Source organism: Entelurus aequoreus, linkage group LG06, assembly GCF_033978785.1.
Source record: "Entelurus aequoreus isolate RoL-2023_Sb linkage group LG06, RoL_Eaeq_v1.1, whole genome shotgun sequence".
NCBI classification, from domain to species: domain Eukaryota; kingdom Metazoa; phylum Chordata; class Actinopteri; order Syngnathiformes; family Syngnathidae; genus Entelurus; species Entelurus aequoreus.
The window spans coordinates 67,489,876-67,509,487 of record NC_084736.1 but is presented as its reverse complement, the minus strand read 5'-3'; the positions used below and the strand labels follow the sequence as shown (position 1 = coordinate 67,509,487).

At 36.6% G+C, this 19,612-nt stretch overlaps 2 protein-coding genes across 3 annotated transcripts; one reads left to right on the top strand and one right to left on the bottom strand.

Annotated features, from left to right (window-relative positions):
* The first annotated feature begins 1,835 nt into the window (after positions 1-1,835).
* On the top strand, positions 1,836-11,772 carry pxmp2 (peroxisomal membrane protein 2). The gene is made up of 5 exons (XM_062051287.1): positions 1,836-2,033; positions 2,172-2,294; positions 3,787-3,949; positions 7,308-7,427; positions 7,504-11,772. Exons 1-5 carry the CDS (start codon positions 1,852-1,854, stop codon positions 7,570-7,572), a joined length of 657 nt encoding a protein of 218 aa, XP_061907271.1. The 5' UTR covers positions 1,836-1,851; the 3' UTR covers positions 7,573-11,772.
* Positions 10,688-19,296, bottom strand: gatc (glutamyl-tRNA amidotransferase subunit C). 2 transcript variants are annotated; one of them, XM_062051288.1, is made up of 6 exons: positions 19,015-19,296; positions 18,755-18,928; positions 18,623-18,673; positions 12,590-12,759; positions 11,256-11,359; positions 10,688-11,161 (listed from the first exon to the last, which is right to left on the bottom strand). In XM_062051288.1, exons 2-6 carry the CDS (start codon positions 18,914-18,916, stop codon positions 11,100-11,102), a joined length of 549 nt encoding a protein of 182 aa, XP_061907272.1. In that variant the 5' UTR covers positions 18,917-18,928; positions 19,015-19,296; the 3' UTR covers positions 10,688-11,099. The 2 variants fall into 2 exon arrangements, with proteins under 2 accessions (XP_061907272.1, XP_061907273.1); XM_062051289.1 differs by having other exon boundaries at positions 18,755-19,296.
* Positions 19,297-19,612: the final 316 nt, after the last annotated feature.

Genomic DNA, 19,612 nt, shown 5'->3' with positions numbered 1-19,612 from the left:
GCTCAGTCAACGTAAGCGTCAAATAAAACCAAACCAAAGCAAGTCATGAGAGAAAACCTCTACTTGGTACACTAATTCTAACCAGGAGAAGAGATCATGTGGTGTCGTCTTTATTATCAAAAAAGTTTGACGTGATTTATCTGTCAATAGTCATCAGAATTAGATACGACTTGCATATTTGGACAGATGTTTATTAATGCAGCAGGACATCAACTAAAATTGTTTATACAATATGTTTATTTATCAGGCTCAGGGGTATCAAAAGATGTGGGGCCATTTTTTATATTTTTCACTTTCAAAATCAATACAATATACATTTTTTTAAATAGAAAAAAAACAATATGCATATGTTTATTTTTGCTGTTTGCACTTCATTCAATTGTTTTTTTTGTTGTAATACCAGTAGTATTTATTTAGGCTGCATTCTGGACACCCCTGATCTTGCTGTAAAGTTATTTTTTTCACCATTGTTAATTATCCTTAAATACTTTAAAATAAATAAAAAATCATGATTATATTTTTTTCCAAAGTACAGTACAAACAAAACGCAGAGAACTAGTGTACTTTTCCGGTTGGTGTTTATTTTTTATTTTTTATTGAACACACAAACGGTATATGTACAATGTTCAAACAAATTAAAGACACGTTCAATAAAATTCATTGTTTTCAATATTATACAACAGGGTCAGCAATGTTAATATAAAAGTTAAATACAAACAAAACATGTTAAAGGAAGTAAAAGTAAAAATGAGAGACAATACAAATGAAGAGATAAAAATAACATTTAATAAAATGGGCTTATCTATAACAAATTAAATATATCCAAGACATTATTTAAAGGCTTTACTATTTTTTTGGTGAGATTTTCCAAGAATAAATAAGTAATTTAAAGTAATGAATCCTTTATATATATATGTATATATAAAAAATATTGTATAAATATATATTATATACATATATAATATATATATTTATGTGTATATATATATAATATAAATAAATATATATATATATAATAAATATATACATATATATTTAGTATATATATTTTATATATATATATATATATATATATATATATATATATATATATATATATATATATATCCTTTGACGTATGAAAAATTTAGCTTGCAACTGTTTAATACTTCTGGTTGGTGTTTATTGAAGTAAAAAAAGTGATTTCCGGTATGAGCAATAATGTAATCAACCGGGGAAATTTGGATGGTACCACTTTAATTACATCAAATACATCAATACACAATACTGACAATTTAATAGTCTACTTTTTGTTAGGTTGCAGATACAGATTCAAGTAAAGGTTTGTATTTATTTTAAATTGAACACATGAACAATACATAGTCACAATTCCAATTCATTTCAATATTTTCAAAAATCCACAGTCAACATCCTTATACAAACAAAACAACCTAGATTCCCCCAATAGACATTTTTTCTATTTTTTATTTTTACCATTTTCCAAGGGTGTATAAATAATTTAAAAGAATTAATACAAAGGGAGAATTTGGGTTTCACTTTAAGAAATCGACTTTTATGCATGACAAACTTGCAACATAATATTGATAATCATTTATCTTTCATAAATATACCAAATGTAATTTATTCTATAGTAAATGTGCACATACCTTTGCCTTTCAGACAACCTCGAATCTCTATTCCAAAATAAATGTAAAGTATCTGTACGGTTTAAAAATAAATACTGTACGCTTAAAAACGTTTGCTTTGTTGTTCTGTATGTGATCTATCATAATGAAATAAAGAGTACACAAAATACATAACGGTGACGAACTGCTGTAAAATAAGTTGACAGGAAATGACGTTTCTTCGCGCATGCGTGGACTGATTCTGGACTTCCGCTACCGACCGGGTAGTGTCAGCTGTGTTTCTGAGGAAGTTGCAATTATGACTGTTAATAGTTTGCCGTTGCGGGATGCGTCCGTTCATTTTAGTTTGCTTCAACAGTATCTATTTCTTCTGAAGAAATATCCCATTCTGACTAAATCAATAACAAGGTTTGTCGTCGTGGACTTTGGCATGTTTGTTTTGCTTGTACTTCGCAGCTAATGTCACCTTCTTGTGTTGAAGTAGTTGTTCCACGTGTTGTTTGTGTATTGAACAAGTTGTACACTTCAATGTTTGTCTTTTTTTAGTGGCATCCTCTCAGCCTTAGGAAATCTTCTTTCTCAGATTGTGGAGGCAAGAAAAAAGTCCAAAGATAATGAAGTAGCCCAAGAGATTGACACAGCAGGAGCTGCACGCTATGCCATTTATGGGTGAGTCTTTACAAGATGGGAGTTCTGACTCTTCAGAGGGAGCCGGATCCTGAAGAGCCGTTCAAAAGACTGGCCTGTTATTATAATTAGTTTTAACTGTTTTTTTAATCAGAATAATTAAATTTACACATATTACTCAATTGGTAGAAATTATTCGCAAGTATTGGTTATAATTTTATTTTTTGTTGTGTTTTTCAATGTAAACATTCCGTAAGGCGGTGCCATAGTTCCATGCTTTGGCATTGACATCACTAGTTAGAATTTTCCCTCACCTAATTTTTTTTTAGCATTTTACCTAAAGAGAAAACAAATACACTAATTATTAGTAAGAAAAAAACGCATTACTAGGTATACAAAGTATAAATAAAACTACAAAAAAATTAGGACAGAATAAAAATGTGAGTACAAAATTATACTACCATACCTGGTGTGTGTACGCCTTTTAATACGACCCATGTGTAGGCTTAAACTATTACGCGTTAGAGTAATCAACCCAAAAAGTGAATTCAAATGAAAATACATTTTTAAAAGTAAAAAATAAAGTATATATATATATATATGATGTGTGTGTGTGTGTATATATATATATATATATATATATATATATATATATATATATATATATATATATATATATATATATATATATATATATATATATATATATATATATATATATATAAGATATAAAGTGTGTGTATATATATATAATGTGTGTGTGTCTATATAACAGAATAGAATGGACTTTATTGTCATTATATTTGCATATAACGAGATTAAGGACTCCAATTTAAGGTGCGGTAGTGGGAACAAATATGGGGTCAAAATAAATTACACAAGATGTAATAAAGACAAAAAAATAATAAAAAATAACATTTGAAATAAACAGACTACTATCCAATAAACATATTAAGCAATCCTGTACAATATACAAAACACTATAGACATACAAAATACTGTACAATATACAGAACAGGACAAGAGTACCGGAGTAATAAATAGCAATCCGTGTCGGATGTATTGCACTCGAAGGGTAATATTGCACAGTAGGGTATTAGAGTAGGATATTGTATAAGGGTGAATTATTATTATAAGTTAGAGTTCAGGATGGTGACAGCTCTGGGAAAGAAGCGGTCTCTGAGCCTGTTTGTTCTGTCTCTGATGCACCTGTAACAAGTGTATATATACACACACACACACACACACACACACACACACACAGTATTTTTATATTTATTCTGACTCATTTTCCAGTCTTGTTGCCAGTCGGGTGGCACACATGTTCAGAGGGGATAATTGCCGATGCTCAATTTTTATGTGCATAAAAAAACAGTTCACAACTGGGTTGAAATAGCCGTCTAAAAGACTAAATATGTTCAAGAAACGTCACATCTCTAGTGAGACTGTAACACCCAATCCATAGCTGAACAAATTATTGAAGAATTGAAGTCTCTCTTGTGCTGGTCTCTCACACGGTTTTGTGTTGTTCCAGTTTGTTCATTACAGGACCAGTCAGCCATTACTTTTACCAGCTGATGGAGGTGTGGATGCCAAGTACAGATCCATACTGTGTGCTCAAACGTCTGCTTTTGGATCGCCTTGTTTTTGCCCCTGGCTTCCTGCTGCTGTTCTTCTTTGTAATGAACATCCTTGAGGTGGGTACCTACCACACTGACTGCCGTCTCACTTTCATTCTGAAAACCTCTGTGGTAGATGTTTTATTTTTAACAGCACCACATTTTATTCACCGTTACAACTTAATTGTAAAGAGTTGGGAAATATAACAGGGGAGCACGGTGGTGTAGTGTTTAGCACATCTGCCATCACAGTCCTGAACTGTTGTGGACTAAATTGTAATTTGTCATAAACTACGCCTCTTTAGTGTGTATTTGATCAAATATGCACTACTTGGAGGCATTTTTATTTAGCATTTTAACATTCATTGAACTGGCCTGGAGACGTGTGTAGGTATTAAGAGTACAACCCTAAAATGGTTCCAGTCCTATCTGTGTTTTTTCTGTAAGCCTAGGCCAGGGGAGTCCAAAGTGTGCCCCAGGGGCCATTTGCAGCCCGCAACTAATTTTTAACGGCCCGTGGCACCTTCTAAAAATACTATTTAAAAAAACAACAAAGTGGAATAAATGAGCAAACAGGTTAAATGTAACAAGACATAGTTGCAATGTTGATAAATAACACAAAGCCGCCATGCAGGCTATTGTTTTATCTTTTCTTTTTCTTTTGTTATTGCTCAAAAAATAATAATAAATCAAAATCAATGTTTTTATAAATCATTGACCTATTCAAGGCTCCAATTACATCACATTAAATATTCCCCTTAGAAATATTTTTTTTGGGAAAATATTACATATTTTGTGTTTTTTACCATAAAAAAACAATTGAAAAAAAAATCAACGAATAGATCTGAAGTTAAGTGTTGAAAGTAAAAAAGAAAAAGAAAATTAATGTATGAACTTTTTTTTTAACACTTATGAGTGGGGGCCCTTTTGGAACCCTGAATAATTTTAGTGGGATTTAGTTTTTTTTAGAAACTGTCAATGCTCAAAAAATAACGACTTCAAATCAATGTTATGAATTACTGACCTACTTAAGGCTCCAATTATTTCACATCTAATAATCCACTTTTGAGGGGATAATGCATGTTTTTGCCATAAGAACTGGGTTGTTTTTGACAAAACTCACAATAAAAAATATTCACATTAACATTAGGGATGTCCGATAATGGCTTTTTGCCGATATCCGATATTGTCCAACTCTTTAATTACTGATACCGATATCAACCGATACCGATATCAACCGATACCGATATATACAGTTGTGGAATTAACACATTATTATGCCTAATTTGGACAACCAGGTATGGTGAAGATAAGGTCCTTTTTAGAAAAAATTATAAAATAAAATAAGATAAATAAATTAAAAACATTTTCTTGAATAAAAAAGAAAGTAAAACAATATAAAAACTGTTACATAGAAACTAGTAATTAATGAAAATTACTAAAATTAACTGTTAAAGGTTAGTACTATTAGTGGACCGGCAGCACGCACAATCATGTGTGCTTATGGACTGTATCCCTTGCAGACTGTATTGTTATATATATTGATATATAATGTAGGAACCAGAATATTAATAACAGAAAGAAACAACCCTTTTGTGTGAGTGTAAATGGGGGAGGGAGTTTTTTTGGGTTGGTGCTCTAATTGTAAGTGTATCTTGTGTTTTTTATGTTGATTTAATAAATTTAAAAAAATAAAGATAAAAAACGATACCGATAATAAAAAACCGATACCGATAATTTCCGATATTACATTTTAAAGCATTTATCGGCCGAGAATATTGGCAGGCCGATATTATCGGACATCTCTAATTAACATTTAACATTTTTATGACTGAGACCCCTTTTAGTCCCTGCGACCAAACTTGAGGGGAACCCTAAAGGAAAAAATGATTTTTATAATGAAAAATATCAAAATGGACCCCGCATGCTTTGATATTTGTGTGTGCGACCCTTAGTGGAACAGTTTGGACACCCTTGCCAATACTCCTGTGTTTGTCCACAACTGAGGTGTACCCCAGGATCAATCTTGTTGCCTGTCCTCATTTCTTTCCACAGGCTTCCTATGGGCTCTGTTTTTAAAAAGCACAATGTATGTTTTGCAGATGGCAAATATACAGTATCTGCCTGTAACAACCATGACTACTCTGCAGAAATGTCTGCATGATGTCCAGGCTTGGATAGGGACCAATTTCCTATATTGAAACAAAAATAAAATATAAATAATATATTTGGTCAAACAGACCCTCTTCGCAGACATGACAGCGCTATTTGTCCTCTGACCTCTAATTGCTACAAACAACTTTAAAGGGGAACTGCACTTTTTGGGGAATGTTGCCTATCGTTCACAATCTTTATGAAAGACATGACGACGGATGGATTTTTTTTTAACGCATTCTAAATTATAAATAAAATCTGCTGACAGCGGAGCCAATGGGAGCGCCTCTATTTCGCCCATAAAATCCGATAAACATTCAAAAAACACCGACAATACTCCATTTACACTTTGTGACCTGAATATTAACCAAGTATTAGTGATATTGTTATTATAAGTGCTAAGACAGACAAACTATAGTGTCGCCGTGATCACTAGCTTGTGTCCCTATGTTTACATCATCGAGCGGTCTGCTGCTTCCTGTACATTTTTAGCAGATCACAAATCATGCATCTCACCTGGACAGAAGAAGTCTGAGGATGTATTCCGATCTTCTCAGTCCCCAAGCCAGTTTAAACACAGTCTAAGCAACATAAAGTACGTCTCCCCCCTGGCTTTAAAATCCAGTTTGGCAGCGTATATTGGTTATTTATTATTTTCTTTACTTTCTATATTTTATTATTTTTATGTGGTAACTTTTTTGTAAATACGATTGCCATTCTAGTATTTTATTCCACCTGCTGTATTTAAATGTACTTTTCATTAGTTTTATGTCTGCACAGCACTTTGGTCAGCGGGGGTTGTTATTAAATGTGCTTTATAAATATTTCAACTGAACCCCAAAGTTTGACCCCATAGGTCAAAGTGACTTGAAATCGCTCACACGGCTCTCAATGTTCTCTTAAAAAAAAAAAACCTGACATAACTTTTGCATGTTGACAGAATGACCAGGAACTTTGTACACACCTTTAGGGGACTGATAAGCACACATTTGTAAACATTTGAGCAAGATTGGTAGAAAAACATGGCTGCCTTCAACAAAAACATCTCTGCTACAGTTATTCTCCATAAGTTATTGACTATTTGTGTATTGGTTATAAAAAGTTGAGGCTACCTGTACGTCATGTCTTCCAATTTAATATTTATGTGACTGACTTATTTTGTTCAGAAATCATGCAATGCATTTTTAGATACAGTAATTGTTCAAATAAAATTGCATGAGGGGCAAAATGTATTAAAAAATGTGTGAAAATAATGAACCAAAAGCATTTATCTTAATCTCAGGTAAAAGGATTGGATGACTTTATGAAGAAGTTCAGAAGAAGCTACTGGACCGCTCTGAAGATGAACTGGAGAGTTTGGACACCTTTCCAGTTCATCAATATCAACTTTGTGCCTCTTCAGGTATGTTTTTCACTCTTGTTACGCACACTCTCGTCATTGCGGTGGCCAACCTTGGCTGTGTGTGTTTGGCTTTCAGTTCCGAGTGCTATTTGCCAACATGGTGGCCTTATTTTGGTACGCCTACCTCGCATCAATCAGGAAATGAAGCATCCCAAGATTTCAACTCAGGGAAATCAACTGGATGGACTAAAATGGGAGAAAAATGAGATTATACATGCAGCCAACTGGTCAGCAGTCTATTTTTGTGAATAATAATAATATACCTATAACTTTCATCACTGTGATTTAAACATGTCTAATACTTAACAGGGTTTAATGCAGTTCATAATAATACACACCAAGACCTGTATTGCAAGTCACACTAATACTGTATTAAAATATTATAATTGTGTATTAACTACAGATACTAAAGTGCCTCGAATGGTAGATGTCGGTGTTGTAATATGAAAAATAAAATATAACAGAAATACAGATGACTCAATTTACACACTTTTATGCTGAGAAGTTAACACTAACCATGGCAGAGAATGCACTCAGCACCCGGATTTTGCACTCAGGTGTACAGCGGTCCTTAATAGTCAATGTTCTCATTCATCCAGGTCATTGTCATCTCAGGGCATTCAATCGATCCCAACTTGACTGTTTGGTTTGTCTTAGAAGACGTTTCGTCTCTCATCCAAGTAGGCTTCATCAGTTCACGCTCACAGTCTTAGATTGGTCAGATCTAGTCCAGCAGCTGGTGTCAAAACCTCAAATATTTATACTCCAAAAACCAGGTGGGTGTGTCTGGGCAAGGATGGTTTCGCCCTGTCGTAGTGAGAAAAACAATAAGCAATCCTAACTGTCAAAGCCAACGACAGCCGTTGAAGTGTAACTTCCCCTCGTTAGCATTGAGGTATTGTGTGGCACAACTATCGCTGTGGATCGACTAGTACCAGTCCAAAATAGTCGAAATCCCTCGCGTAAGCATTCTATTCAGTTGTAAACAAATGGCACCTTCTGTGACCAGAATGTTTCCAACTCCTGTTATTTGTAGGAAGCTAAATTGCAGAGTATTTTAGGAATGGTGTGGGGTGTCCGGTCTTTAGGATGCACCAGTCTGTCTCAGGGTGTTGCCTGCTTTGAAGTGTACTGGCATGTTGTGTTGGTTAAACATTAGTTTTTCATATAGACCTGATACATATGGAATGACAATATTGTTGCATCTGTCACTTTTTTCCTCCTCATCCACTCTGTTCTTGTTATTTCTGGAACTGGAAGCACTTTTCACAAATGACCAGCTGGGGTAACTACATGTTTTGAGGGCTTCCCTCAAATGCCTATGCTCTTTCTCCTTGGCCTATAGGCTGGTAGGAACATTATCAGCTCGGTGTTGATAATGTAGTGAAATAGGGCGGTAGTTCTCTGGGTCGGCTGTAATTTTCAGATCTTGGGTATCGACTGACGAAGGAGACAGGAGGAGTAGAACACCTGGAGCCAGTCCAGGCATTTCTGGCCGCTGTGTATAAGAAACTCAGGTTGGATGTTGTCAAGGCCTTGGGCCTTTCCACTCTTTAGTTGGGTGAAGTTAGTGAGGTCTTCAGCTAAGAATGGTACTGATATATAACCATCAACTCCTGGTGTTTGCCATAGGCTGATTGTTTCTTTCTTGATGGATCGTTGAAGCAGCCATTTACAAGGAGCTGTGCAGCTATAGAGTTGGCTGTCACTGGGCATTGAGAATGTCTGGAGCTTCTTACCTGTAAGGCGGTTAAAGGTCTTCCAAGCCTTCCTCCTGGACCGAGTGAAGTCAAGTCCTCTCAACGTCTCCTCCCATCTTTCTCTACGTTTATTGTCTCGGCTGTCTGTCAGTAGTGTTGCTTTGATGGCTGCCTCTTCACCAGGTTAAGCCTGCAGGACAATTGTTGTAGTGTTCCTCACACTCCTTGTCCCTTGTGGGAATGTAACGATGACCAAAACGGCGTGGGACGTCTCTCATGGCTGCCCTAATGAGGCGCCATCCAGGTTGAGAGTGGTTGGTGCGGGTAGATTGTCGGTGCCTGAGTCCACAAAATTGGTGAGCTTTTGACAGTTAGCCTTGCGTAAATTCCACCTCTTCACTGGTTTGGTAAACACTGATTGGATAGGGTTGTCTGGGGTGATCAGTAACGGGAAAAGGATCCAGGGTGATGCGCTGGGCCAATCAGGTTCAAGAAAGCGAGGTCAGGGTTTGAGGTTGTGGTCCACCTGCCAGAGTGGAAGCTGTCTGGTTGTTTAGGATCATAGAGGAGTTGCACGCCAGTTGCTGATGCCCATTCCTCGAGAGTGACACCGTCTGGATTGGAAGTTATATTCCCAAGTAGTGCTGTGGCAGTTGAAGTCACCGGCATAAAAGCAGGGATGGAATTTACCTGAAGCTGAGTTGTTGGGGTCTTGTAGATGTTAATGACAGTTACACCTTAGATTTGTGTGGCTGCCCATTCCAGGCTGGAGTCAGGCGGGCACGTTGCAATTGCTTTCCATTTAGCGCGTTTTTTTAAATTAATGTGGCAATCCCATGCATGTCACTCTCGGGTGTGTGAAGCCAATGAGTATCCAGGGATCTTTAGAGGAGAACTGTCGGTTACATGGGTCTCTTGGAGGATTGTGGTGATTTTGTATGTCTGTAGAAGTTACCGTTTTGGCCTTGGTAAGGCCCTCCACATTTAGCTGCAGCACGGTGATGCCTTTCTGTATGGCATCAAACGTTGCCTGCCCTGAAAAGGGTACGTGTTCCAGGTTGACAACAGGCTGCATTCTCCAATTATCTGTTGTTACCAACGATGTTAGTTTGCTGTTGCTGCTCCTGCTGTCTCTATTTGTCTTTTGCCTGATTTATTTTCTGGTTGATATGTCGATACTGCCTCAAGTGGTGGAAAAGTGCATTACAACTAAGTACCCTTGCAACTCATATGGACCACAGCTGAGAAACAGATATTTTGGGCAGTCTAACTATGGTTAAGAAATACTGTTCTACTTCATATATGGTCCAATAAATAAAGTAAAAGATTCATGTAGAACACGATTGATAGCTACTAATTGGTGTAGCTCTTATGTGCTCACATACAAGGTGAGTTAAGATTATGAACCATCAGATTAGGAGACCATCCTTTCAACCCGAGATGCTACGCTGACTGACAGCCGCTAAATAAATAAAAAATTAGCAAATGTCATAGCTCCAATAAAGTGACTTTAAACTAATGAAAATGTCTTACTGTGAAAAAGCAAAGATTAGCAATGTATACAAGAACCCTTCAAATATATTTTCAACTAAATGACCAAGAACAGATATTTTTAAAAAGTGAAAGACGTTTGAATGTTTTTCTTGGTGCACTCTACTCATTTACTGTTTCTATTGAAACTCTACTGCAAGATAAATGGTTTACACAAAAAAATAAAACATCCTGCACAGACAAGGATGTGAAATCTCTCCGTGTTTGTGTGGGTTGTTCCGCGAACTCCAATTTTCTCCCACATCCTGCATGTTAGGGTAATAGTAGACTCTAAATTGTCCACAGGTGTGAGTAGGAAGGTAAATGTTTGTTTACGTGTGTCCTGTCATTGATTTGCACCATGACCCTTGCCCAAAGTCAGCTGGGATAGACTCCAGTCCAACCAGAATAAGCTTCACAAAACAAACAAAAGTCCAAGATGTCAGAATTCAGAGTGTTGCAACATGGCGACCCGCTCTTCTCTCTTTGGTAACGGAATATTTCCTGTAGTAAAATAAAGAGCGAGACAATTAATAAAACATGGTGGAAATGTCTCAACTACTTTCATGTGGCTAAACATTAGCTTGTTTTGTTTTACCTGGTGGTGCCATGTAATATTCCTCTACTGTGTTTTTGGAGAGATGCAGAAGTTTTTCTGCGTGGTTGCCTTCCGTCACTGCATCATGCCTCAGGTATAAAACTCTGGATGTGAAATAAAGAATTACAAACACACAAATATTTAATGGGATGCTGGTGTTTAACCTTTGAGCACCCCTAGGGCCCAAAACGGACATTACATGTGTTCCTTATGTGATATGATTGTTCATAGAGATGTGAGTCTTTGGGCACCAAATAATTTCTCATTCTGATTTCTGGGGTGACGAGTCGCTTCAGAATCGATTCAATAAGATTCTCGATTCAAACAGATTCTCGCAATGTATTATTTGGTATATTATTATAATAAAACATTTTCAAAACAGGTTACAGGTTGTAATAGCTTCTTCTGGTTGCATGGAAATGACATAAAACATATATTTTTTTAAATACATTCTTTGTAAAAAATATTTTCCAGCTTCCTCCCACCTCCAAAGACATGCACCTGGGGATAGGTTGATTGGCAGCACTAAATGGTCCCTAGTGTGTGAATGTTGTCTGTCTATCTGTGTTGGCCCTGCGATGAGGTGGCGACTTGTCCAGGGTGTACCCCGCCTTCCGCCCGAATGCGGCTGAGATAGGCTCCAGCACCCCCCACGACCTCGAAAGGGACAAGCGGTAGGAAATGGATGGAAATCAATTTGTGAAACTTCTGAATTGATTTAAAATTGGGATGAGTAAGTATCGTGATTTGGATGTGAATCAATTTTTTTGTCCCCCTAATTGTTCAGTTTGAATTGGGACTGGAAAAAAATGAAAGCTTTGCTTCTTCCTACTCCTTTTCGAACATGTTTAAAAGAGAAACTGGAAATTGTGATGTCCATCCATCCATTTTCTACCGCTTATCCCTTTTGGGGTCGCGGGATGTGCTGGAGCCTATCTCAGCTGCATTCGGGCGGAAGGCGGGATACACCCTGGACAAGTCGCCGCCTCATAGCAGGGCCAACACAGACAGATGTATCATGTTGTAATTGTATGCATGTTCGAAATAAACAAACAATATTTTCTTATGGTGGTTATGGTTTTAGTGTAATTTTGCCCCTTAACCACTAGATGGTGCCAAAAAACTAAAAAATACTTTATATCAATAGGTTGATCTGAAGTTGTTAAAAGATTTCAAGTGTTGAAAGTAAAGACTTATTAATCTAATGCTGACTTATTACACTTTTATGAGCGGATCCCTTTTGGATCCCAGGAGTAAGTGTGTATAGTCAATCTTAATGTTGCACAAGGGTAATACAGAGGTATACACTGTGAAATGAGCAAGCTGCTGCATACCTGTCCTCCAGAACCGAATCCATGGGCTTGACTCCAGACGTGTCCACAACATGAAGTTGATCTGCAAAGCGGATGGCTCTTTCCAAACAGGCCACACCCTCTTTATTCCGGAAGTCGACCAAGGCCAGACGCTCAAGTTTGTCCACCAGGTCGGCTGGTACTCGTGTCGGCTAGAAAACAAAATGTGTTATTAACAATGTGACTATATGTGCAGTGGGACTCTTCATCAAATATTCTGGCTTCATCTTGAAAGATAATCATTTTCAGATTTGAATGAAAGGTAGCAATTATCATTGTAGCAACCTGGTTTTTATAGTTAGAGTTTTGTGATTTCAAACTGAGTGCACCACAGTGCTAGTGAGGCTGCAAATGAGGATAGTTCAGCTAATAGTTGATAAATTGTTATGTTTGTTTGATATACAGTACTGCAGTGGTTCTCAAACTTTTTTCACCAAGTATTACCTCAGAAAACACTTGGCTCTCTAAGTACCACCATAATGTAAAGTAAAATAAAGTAGCGTATTACGCATAAGTAATCATTTCATATGTGATCAAAACAAGGCAGAGGTTTAATTTAACAAGTACCGTATTTTTCGGAGTATAAGTCGCTCCGGAGTATATGCCGCACCGGCCGAAAATGCATAATAAAGAAGGAAAAAAACATAAGTCGCACTGGAGTATAAGTCGCATTTTTGGGGGAAATTTATTTGATAAAACCCAACACCAAGAATAGACATTTGAAAGGCAATTTAAAATAAATAAAGAATAGTGAACAACAGGCTGAATAAGTGTACGTTATATGACGCATAAATAACCAACTGAGAACGTGCCTGGTATGTTAACGTAACATATTGTTAACGTAAGAGTCATTCAAATAACTATAACATATAGAACATGCTATATGTTTACCAAACAATCTGTCACTCTTAATCGCTAAATCCCATGAAATCTTATACGTCTAGTCTCTTAGGTGAATGAGCTAAATAATATTATTTGATATTTTACGGTATTTTACACATAAGTCGCTCCTGAGTATAAGTCGCACCCCCGGCCAAACTATGAAAAAAACTGCGACTTATAGACCGAAAAATACGGTATATTTAATATTTTGGCCACACAGTTTGAACAGTAACACTGTTTGAATATAGGAAAATTAATCACTGTACTTTAATCAAGTGATTATTTGGCGTACCACTGGATGGCGCACACGTACCACAGTTTGAGATCACTGTATAGCACTTTATATTGTGTTCAAAGTGTACAAACCATAACTAAATGTAGACTTGCTGAGGCTGCAACCCATTATTCATATTTACATTGTTTCTTATAGATACATTTGCTTCAATGTACAAACTTTTCTATTTACAAACTCTGTTCAGGACCCAATTAAGATTTCAAATCAAGGTTCCACTGTATTTCTTTACCCAACTATTAATGCATGTTTAAGGTAAGTAAGATGAACACTTTTTAAAGAAGAAAAATATTATAAATTAATATAAGACATAATTACTGAAGTTTATTAAATTAACATGTAATCTAATTTTCCTATTAGCCCAGAGGTAAACAAATGGAGGAATGTTATGATATAAAATATTTTTATTTTGCCGCAGTCCCACTGGTAGAAGAACACAAATTAGGCACCTGAAAATAATATCTCTGAATTATTTTATAATAATTGACATGTAAAGTCAATGCAAAGCAAATCTCATTGAGTGGCCACATATTTTATTCTTTTAACCCAATTTACCATTTCAGCTCATGTTGGCAGAGTATTATTGTTGTATGTTTTTTGTACAAAATACAGCACATATATTACTTATATTTACAGTAATGACATACCCCCCAAAATATAAATTTTAATGTTTATTTAAATTTTGATTATGACAGACAATACATATTTGAAATAAAGTTTATTTTTTTCTTAATTTGCTAAAAATCAGTTTAGTTCACTTTATGGTCGATCAATTTGTGTAAATGAAAGAATATCCTCATGAGGACTGGTGTCCTCCGCAGTGGACATTATTGTATTAGTCTGGGGGCCGCTGCAGTTCTCAGCAGGAAATGGCACAGCTTTAGTTATAATTACAATAAATGAGAAAACAAAAATTATTTTTGGTTCTCTATTTTTTATTTCTTTATTCTAACAAATCCCAACAAAGTTTAAATATCTAAAATCAAGGATTTGTCTTTGTTGACCAACATGATATTTTTATATAAGGATAGTATATCTAACTAAAACCATGGCCTCAAAATCCTCTTCTGACATAATTATTCAAAATTGTATTTATTTTCAACATCTACTGGTTGCGAAGGGACAGATAGATGTCTAACATCTTACTTCACGTTTGTCATAATGAAGAAGACAAAAAAAAATATCTGGGTTTGTTCTATAAAATCTCCCAATTATCAGGTTAGGTTCTCCGAGGTTTTGCTGACATTTGATTTCTTCTATTTAGACTCGCCGAGTTGGTGCTTTACGAAATACTCGTAGCAAATATGTTGTTTAAGAAATACAAATAGTATCAAGATAACACTTAAATGGAAAATAATAAACATTAAAAGTATATCAAACAAACATTTAACAAAGTGACCACTGCAAACTCATGCAATCTTCAACTCTGCTCCCTTAGACTGGAATGTGATTTTTATTTAAGTGCAACATTTTGCTAACAGAAAGTATATTTTATTGTTATGTGTTTGTTTTACTTAACTTGGAAATGTAAAAGGTTAGAATCCAATTACAATGTTAAAATATATGAGAAATACAAGTTTATTCCATTTGAAAAGGGTATACTTGCATTATTATTATGTACTATTATTACATAAATTGTTAATTTGGTCTCAAAAAATAATGGCAATAATATCATTTATCAGCAATAGGTTGTATTCGGACACATGATTTTTGAACAGAAGTGAACAAAGTGGTGGGCCACCAAACCAGTACGGCAACTGTGCAGCAAACAGAGAGCGAAGTATCGCAGTACTTAGTTAGATCTTACCACTAAAAGCAGATACGATCAAAAAATGCAAACTATGTAATAGAATCTATCTCTATTCTTTATCAAAGTAAGATTTGTCGAGTGATCTCAAGGATTATCCGTCGGTCAGGTTCCGAGACATGTCGAACTATGCTCCAGACATAATTATTCACGACAAAACAGATGAAAACTTGGAAAAGCATGGTGGTCTACAAATTCTTCATGTGTGGCCGGGTCAAGGAAATTGGAAATCATGCATAGCTTTTGCCCTGATAAGGTTGCATTTCATGAATTAACTTTTGTGTCTAGCGCCATGTTTTTTGCCTTACTGTTGTTGTATACACCGTTTACAAGTATGCGTTGTTTCTCCCTGTCTTTATCAAAATATAACTATAGATGTCAACATTGTGTATGTGCTTCATTTAGGATCGCTGCTTTTAGGTTTATTTGTCATACCCACACTTGACCTATTTAAGGCTCCAATTATTTCACATCAAATATTACACTTTAATTTTTTTGGCGGGAAAATAATGCATATTTTGTCTTTTTGCCTTTAAAAAAAGTGTTATACTTTTTAATCGACCGATAGACCTGAAGCTAATCTAGAGATTTAAGTATTGAATGAAAATGTGGCTTATTTTGTTTCATTATTAAGACTGGGATACTTCCAGATCCTCGGGACCAAACTTAAAAGGAGCCCTAAAGGCAGTGGCGGGCCGTGCGTTTCCCACCTTCAGTGATGTCCAACTTCAATAATTACCTCTCAAAATACCATTATTTATGTCACCACAGGACCATTGCTGGAGAAATATTATACAGGAACACATTTACTGGGCATTAAATCATCTACACAGTGTACAAAATGTTTTTTTTCCCTGGCGCATTTAAAAATCAATAAACCCGCACCAGCAATTAAAACATATCCTATGTGGTCAATAAACCCGCATCAGCAATTAAAACATACATTATGTGGTACTGTCAAAATTAAAATTGCAAAAAATATTAAATGTGAAAAAATAAAGAAATAAAATATCTGAACTCACAATTTGTAGGACCCATTGGAGCTTTCGGGGTTGGCCGACATCATCTCACAAGATGTAGTTTCTCTTTAAATATCCTTCTTGAAAATGGCCTTGCAAATATATGTGTTGTCTTGTCTAATCATAAAAGATGCAGACCAGGCGTGTTGGCTGATTTCTTAAACTTTACTCCACAGCGTGCTCATCAAAAACATCCCGCTGCCGGCATGGCTTCATTCAACAACCTAAACGGGGCTACTGCGCATGCGCTTCACTACTGTGGCATGCTGGGTAATGGAGTTCTTATGTTACCTAGCTCATAACATCACAATATATATCTGCCTTAAGCCAGCTAGAAGGCCTTACTGACAACAACTTGAGATCTGATTGGCTATCACAACTGTCTGTCAAATGTTTGTGTCCGTTCACGTACAGCGCTTGGACGCCCGCGTTGTTGATCCTGAAGGCCTCGGGCAGATTTGGTACAGCATGGCAACATAAACTAGCTGAATTCTGATTGGATAAAAACTCTATAAACTAAAAACAACAGTGATTGAAGGAGCATAATATGACATGAAGATATTTAGGGAAAGTAAAATAAAAATTACTTTTATCTTTAATTATTATCATGATTTCTGGTTATGTTAGGCCAGCAGAGAAGGACTTGCTGGTCCTGACGGCACACCACTGCCTAAAGGTTACCGTATTTTCCGCACTATAAGGCGCACCTAAAAACCTCCAATTTTGTCAAAAGCTGACAGTGCGCCTAATAATCCGGTGCGCCTTATATATGGACCAATATTGAGCCACAACAAACCTATTTTCATTTTCATAAAGTTTAGGTCTCGCAACTACGGTAAACAGCCGCTAACTTATTTTTCCCCCGTAGAAGAAGAAGCGCTTCTTCTTCTACGGTAAACAGCCGGTAACTTAATTTTCCCCCGTAGAAGAAGAAGTTCTTCTTCTACGGTAAGCAGCCGCCCCCGTAGAAGAAGAAGAAGCGTGCGGTGCATGCTGGGATATATGACTGCGCGAGGCGTGCCGTTTTGATTTCCATTTGTTTGTTTATGTAAAGACCCCAAAATGGCTCCTATTAAGAGACACGCTTACGACGCAGAGTTTAAACTTAAGACGATCAGTCACGCAGTAGAACACGGGAATAGAGCAGCAGCAACAGTGACTCCATTAATGACGACTTCGACAAGACGCCCAACTGTTTAATTCGGACACTGAAGAAGAAAAATTTGAGGGATTCGTGGATGAGGAATAACTTAATGAAGTGAGCTTTACATGTTTATTTTGTGTTGTGTGACATTAACGTTTGAGCAACGTTTAGTTATTGATATATTGTTATTGCTCTGCACTATTTCGAGTGTTACTATATTGTGATTGCACTAACGTTTGATTTACCGTAACAGTATCACTGTTTTTTACGTGTTTATTGAATCAGGGAAAAGTTCCCCTCCACTATATGATATAAATGTTGCACTACATGTTATACCTTGCTGTTGTTAAAAGATAAACAAAACACCACGGCACTGAATTTACCTCGGGGAAAATAATAAAACAGCTGTTTATTCATTTTGGGAGTGAACAGAGTTGTCAGAACGCTGGTTTGTAATCTATTAATAAAGTTTGACTGACTTAGACTGTTTTGTTTACATTCCCTTTAGCGCAGCTCCATCTAATGGATGCATAGGTGCGCCTTATAATCCGGTGCGCCTTATATAGGAACAAAGTTTTGAAATATGCCATTCATTGAAGGTGCGCCTTATAATCCGGTGCGCCTTATAGTGCGGAAAATACGGTAAAAAAAAAAAATCTATGAAAAATATCAAAATGGCCCCCGCATGCTTTGATTTCTTCAGTGTGTGGCCCTCAGTGGAAAAAGGTTGGAAACCGTCGGTTTACATACTGGAGTTTTCACTTAATCTGCTTTATGAAATACCACTCAGGTGTATTCCTAATGTAGTTATACTTGTAGTTGTACTACACATGTTTACATACTATGTATAACTTGTCTATACAGTACGTACCGGCGGAAGCTGCTCCTCTTGGATTGGCTTCCAGGTTGCAGCTGCTGGCACCTCAAACCGGAAACAGGAAATGCACATATTGTAAATGTAGGTTACAACTATTTGTAGCTTGACGTTGACCGTGTAAATCACCTTGGAGTTGTGTGGTTGAGAGCTGAACATTCGCCTTATATTAACGACTTGACGGCACCGACATATTCTGCCATTAAAACATTGTGGTACTGAGATAGCTGGAAGCCCTTTCTGTGTCACTCTCCAGCCAGTGCGCCCTAGAACGACGCTAAACGTAGCCATGTTCTTGGGGAGCTGTACAAATGAGGTTACATTTGTAATTAAGGGGTGTCACATGGTATTTCGTTGAGTAAATTCGACTCATCAAAGATGAAAAGTACCTTTTTTGTCAAGCGGAGCTCTGAAAACAGCCTGTGGTAACCTTTTAACTAGTGCGCATGGGTGGAGCGCATGCGCGTTGAGATGGTTCTCTTATCACTATATGAATGAACGGCGACGCCTTCAGGGCCTTTCAGGGGTGAGAACCTGCCTCTCGCACATAGTCAGCTGGAATAGGCGTCTAATAATGATGGCGCCAACACGAAGTGGGGTTATAGCCTTTCCTCATACTTCATCCAAAGGAGCCGTTTGGAATTTTCCCGAATGGTGACGTCAGCGGATTATAAACGGTGGCGGCCAATTGTCTCCGCGAGTTATCTTTTTGAGACTATCATCTTCCTGGTTCTTTCTTTTTTGTCCCGCCCATCTTTTCTATATAGACATACGTCCCAAAAACAAGTTAAAAGGTAGAACATAACTGGAGATGTTTGTGCTTGCCTAATAAAATTATATAAAGGACAATTTGTTGGCACTTGTCTGGGCAGCCCCGGGTGTCTTTTATTATTCTGCCTTTATTATAAAAAATGAAAATAAAATACTGCCTTTCTCCCGTTAGGGGTCATCAGAGGCAAACAAGTGATGATTTAATGTTCACAGTGG

Excerpts from the sequence above, each read along its gene's own strand:
- pxmp2 (XM_062051287.1), top strand. The coding sequence starts at position 1,852 with ATGCGTGGACTGATTCTGGACTTCCGCTACCGACCGGGTAGTGTCAGC. Across the intron at positions 2,034-2,171 it reads CTGACTAAATCAATAACAAG|TGGCATCCTCTCAGCCTTAG; the intron begins GTTTGTCGTCGT and ends GTCTTTTTTTAG. Across the intron at positions 3,950-7,307 it reads TTGTAATGAACATCCTTGAG|GTAAAAGGATTGGATGACTT; the intron begins GTGGGTACCTAC and ends TCTTAATCTCAG.
- gatc (XM_062051289.1), bottom strand. The coding sequence starts at position 18,916 with ATGGCTACGTTTAGCGTCGTTCTAGGGCGCACTGGCTGGAGAGTGACA. Across the intron at positions 12,760-18,622 it reads AAGAGGAGCAGCTTCCGCCG|CCGACACGAGTACCAGCCGA; the intron begins GTACGTACTGTA and ends TTTGTTTTCTAG. Across the intron at positions 11,162-11,255 it reads ATATTACATGGCACCACCAG|GAAATATTCCGTTACCAAAG; the intron begins GTAAAACAAAAC and ends ATTTTACTACAG.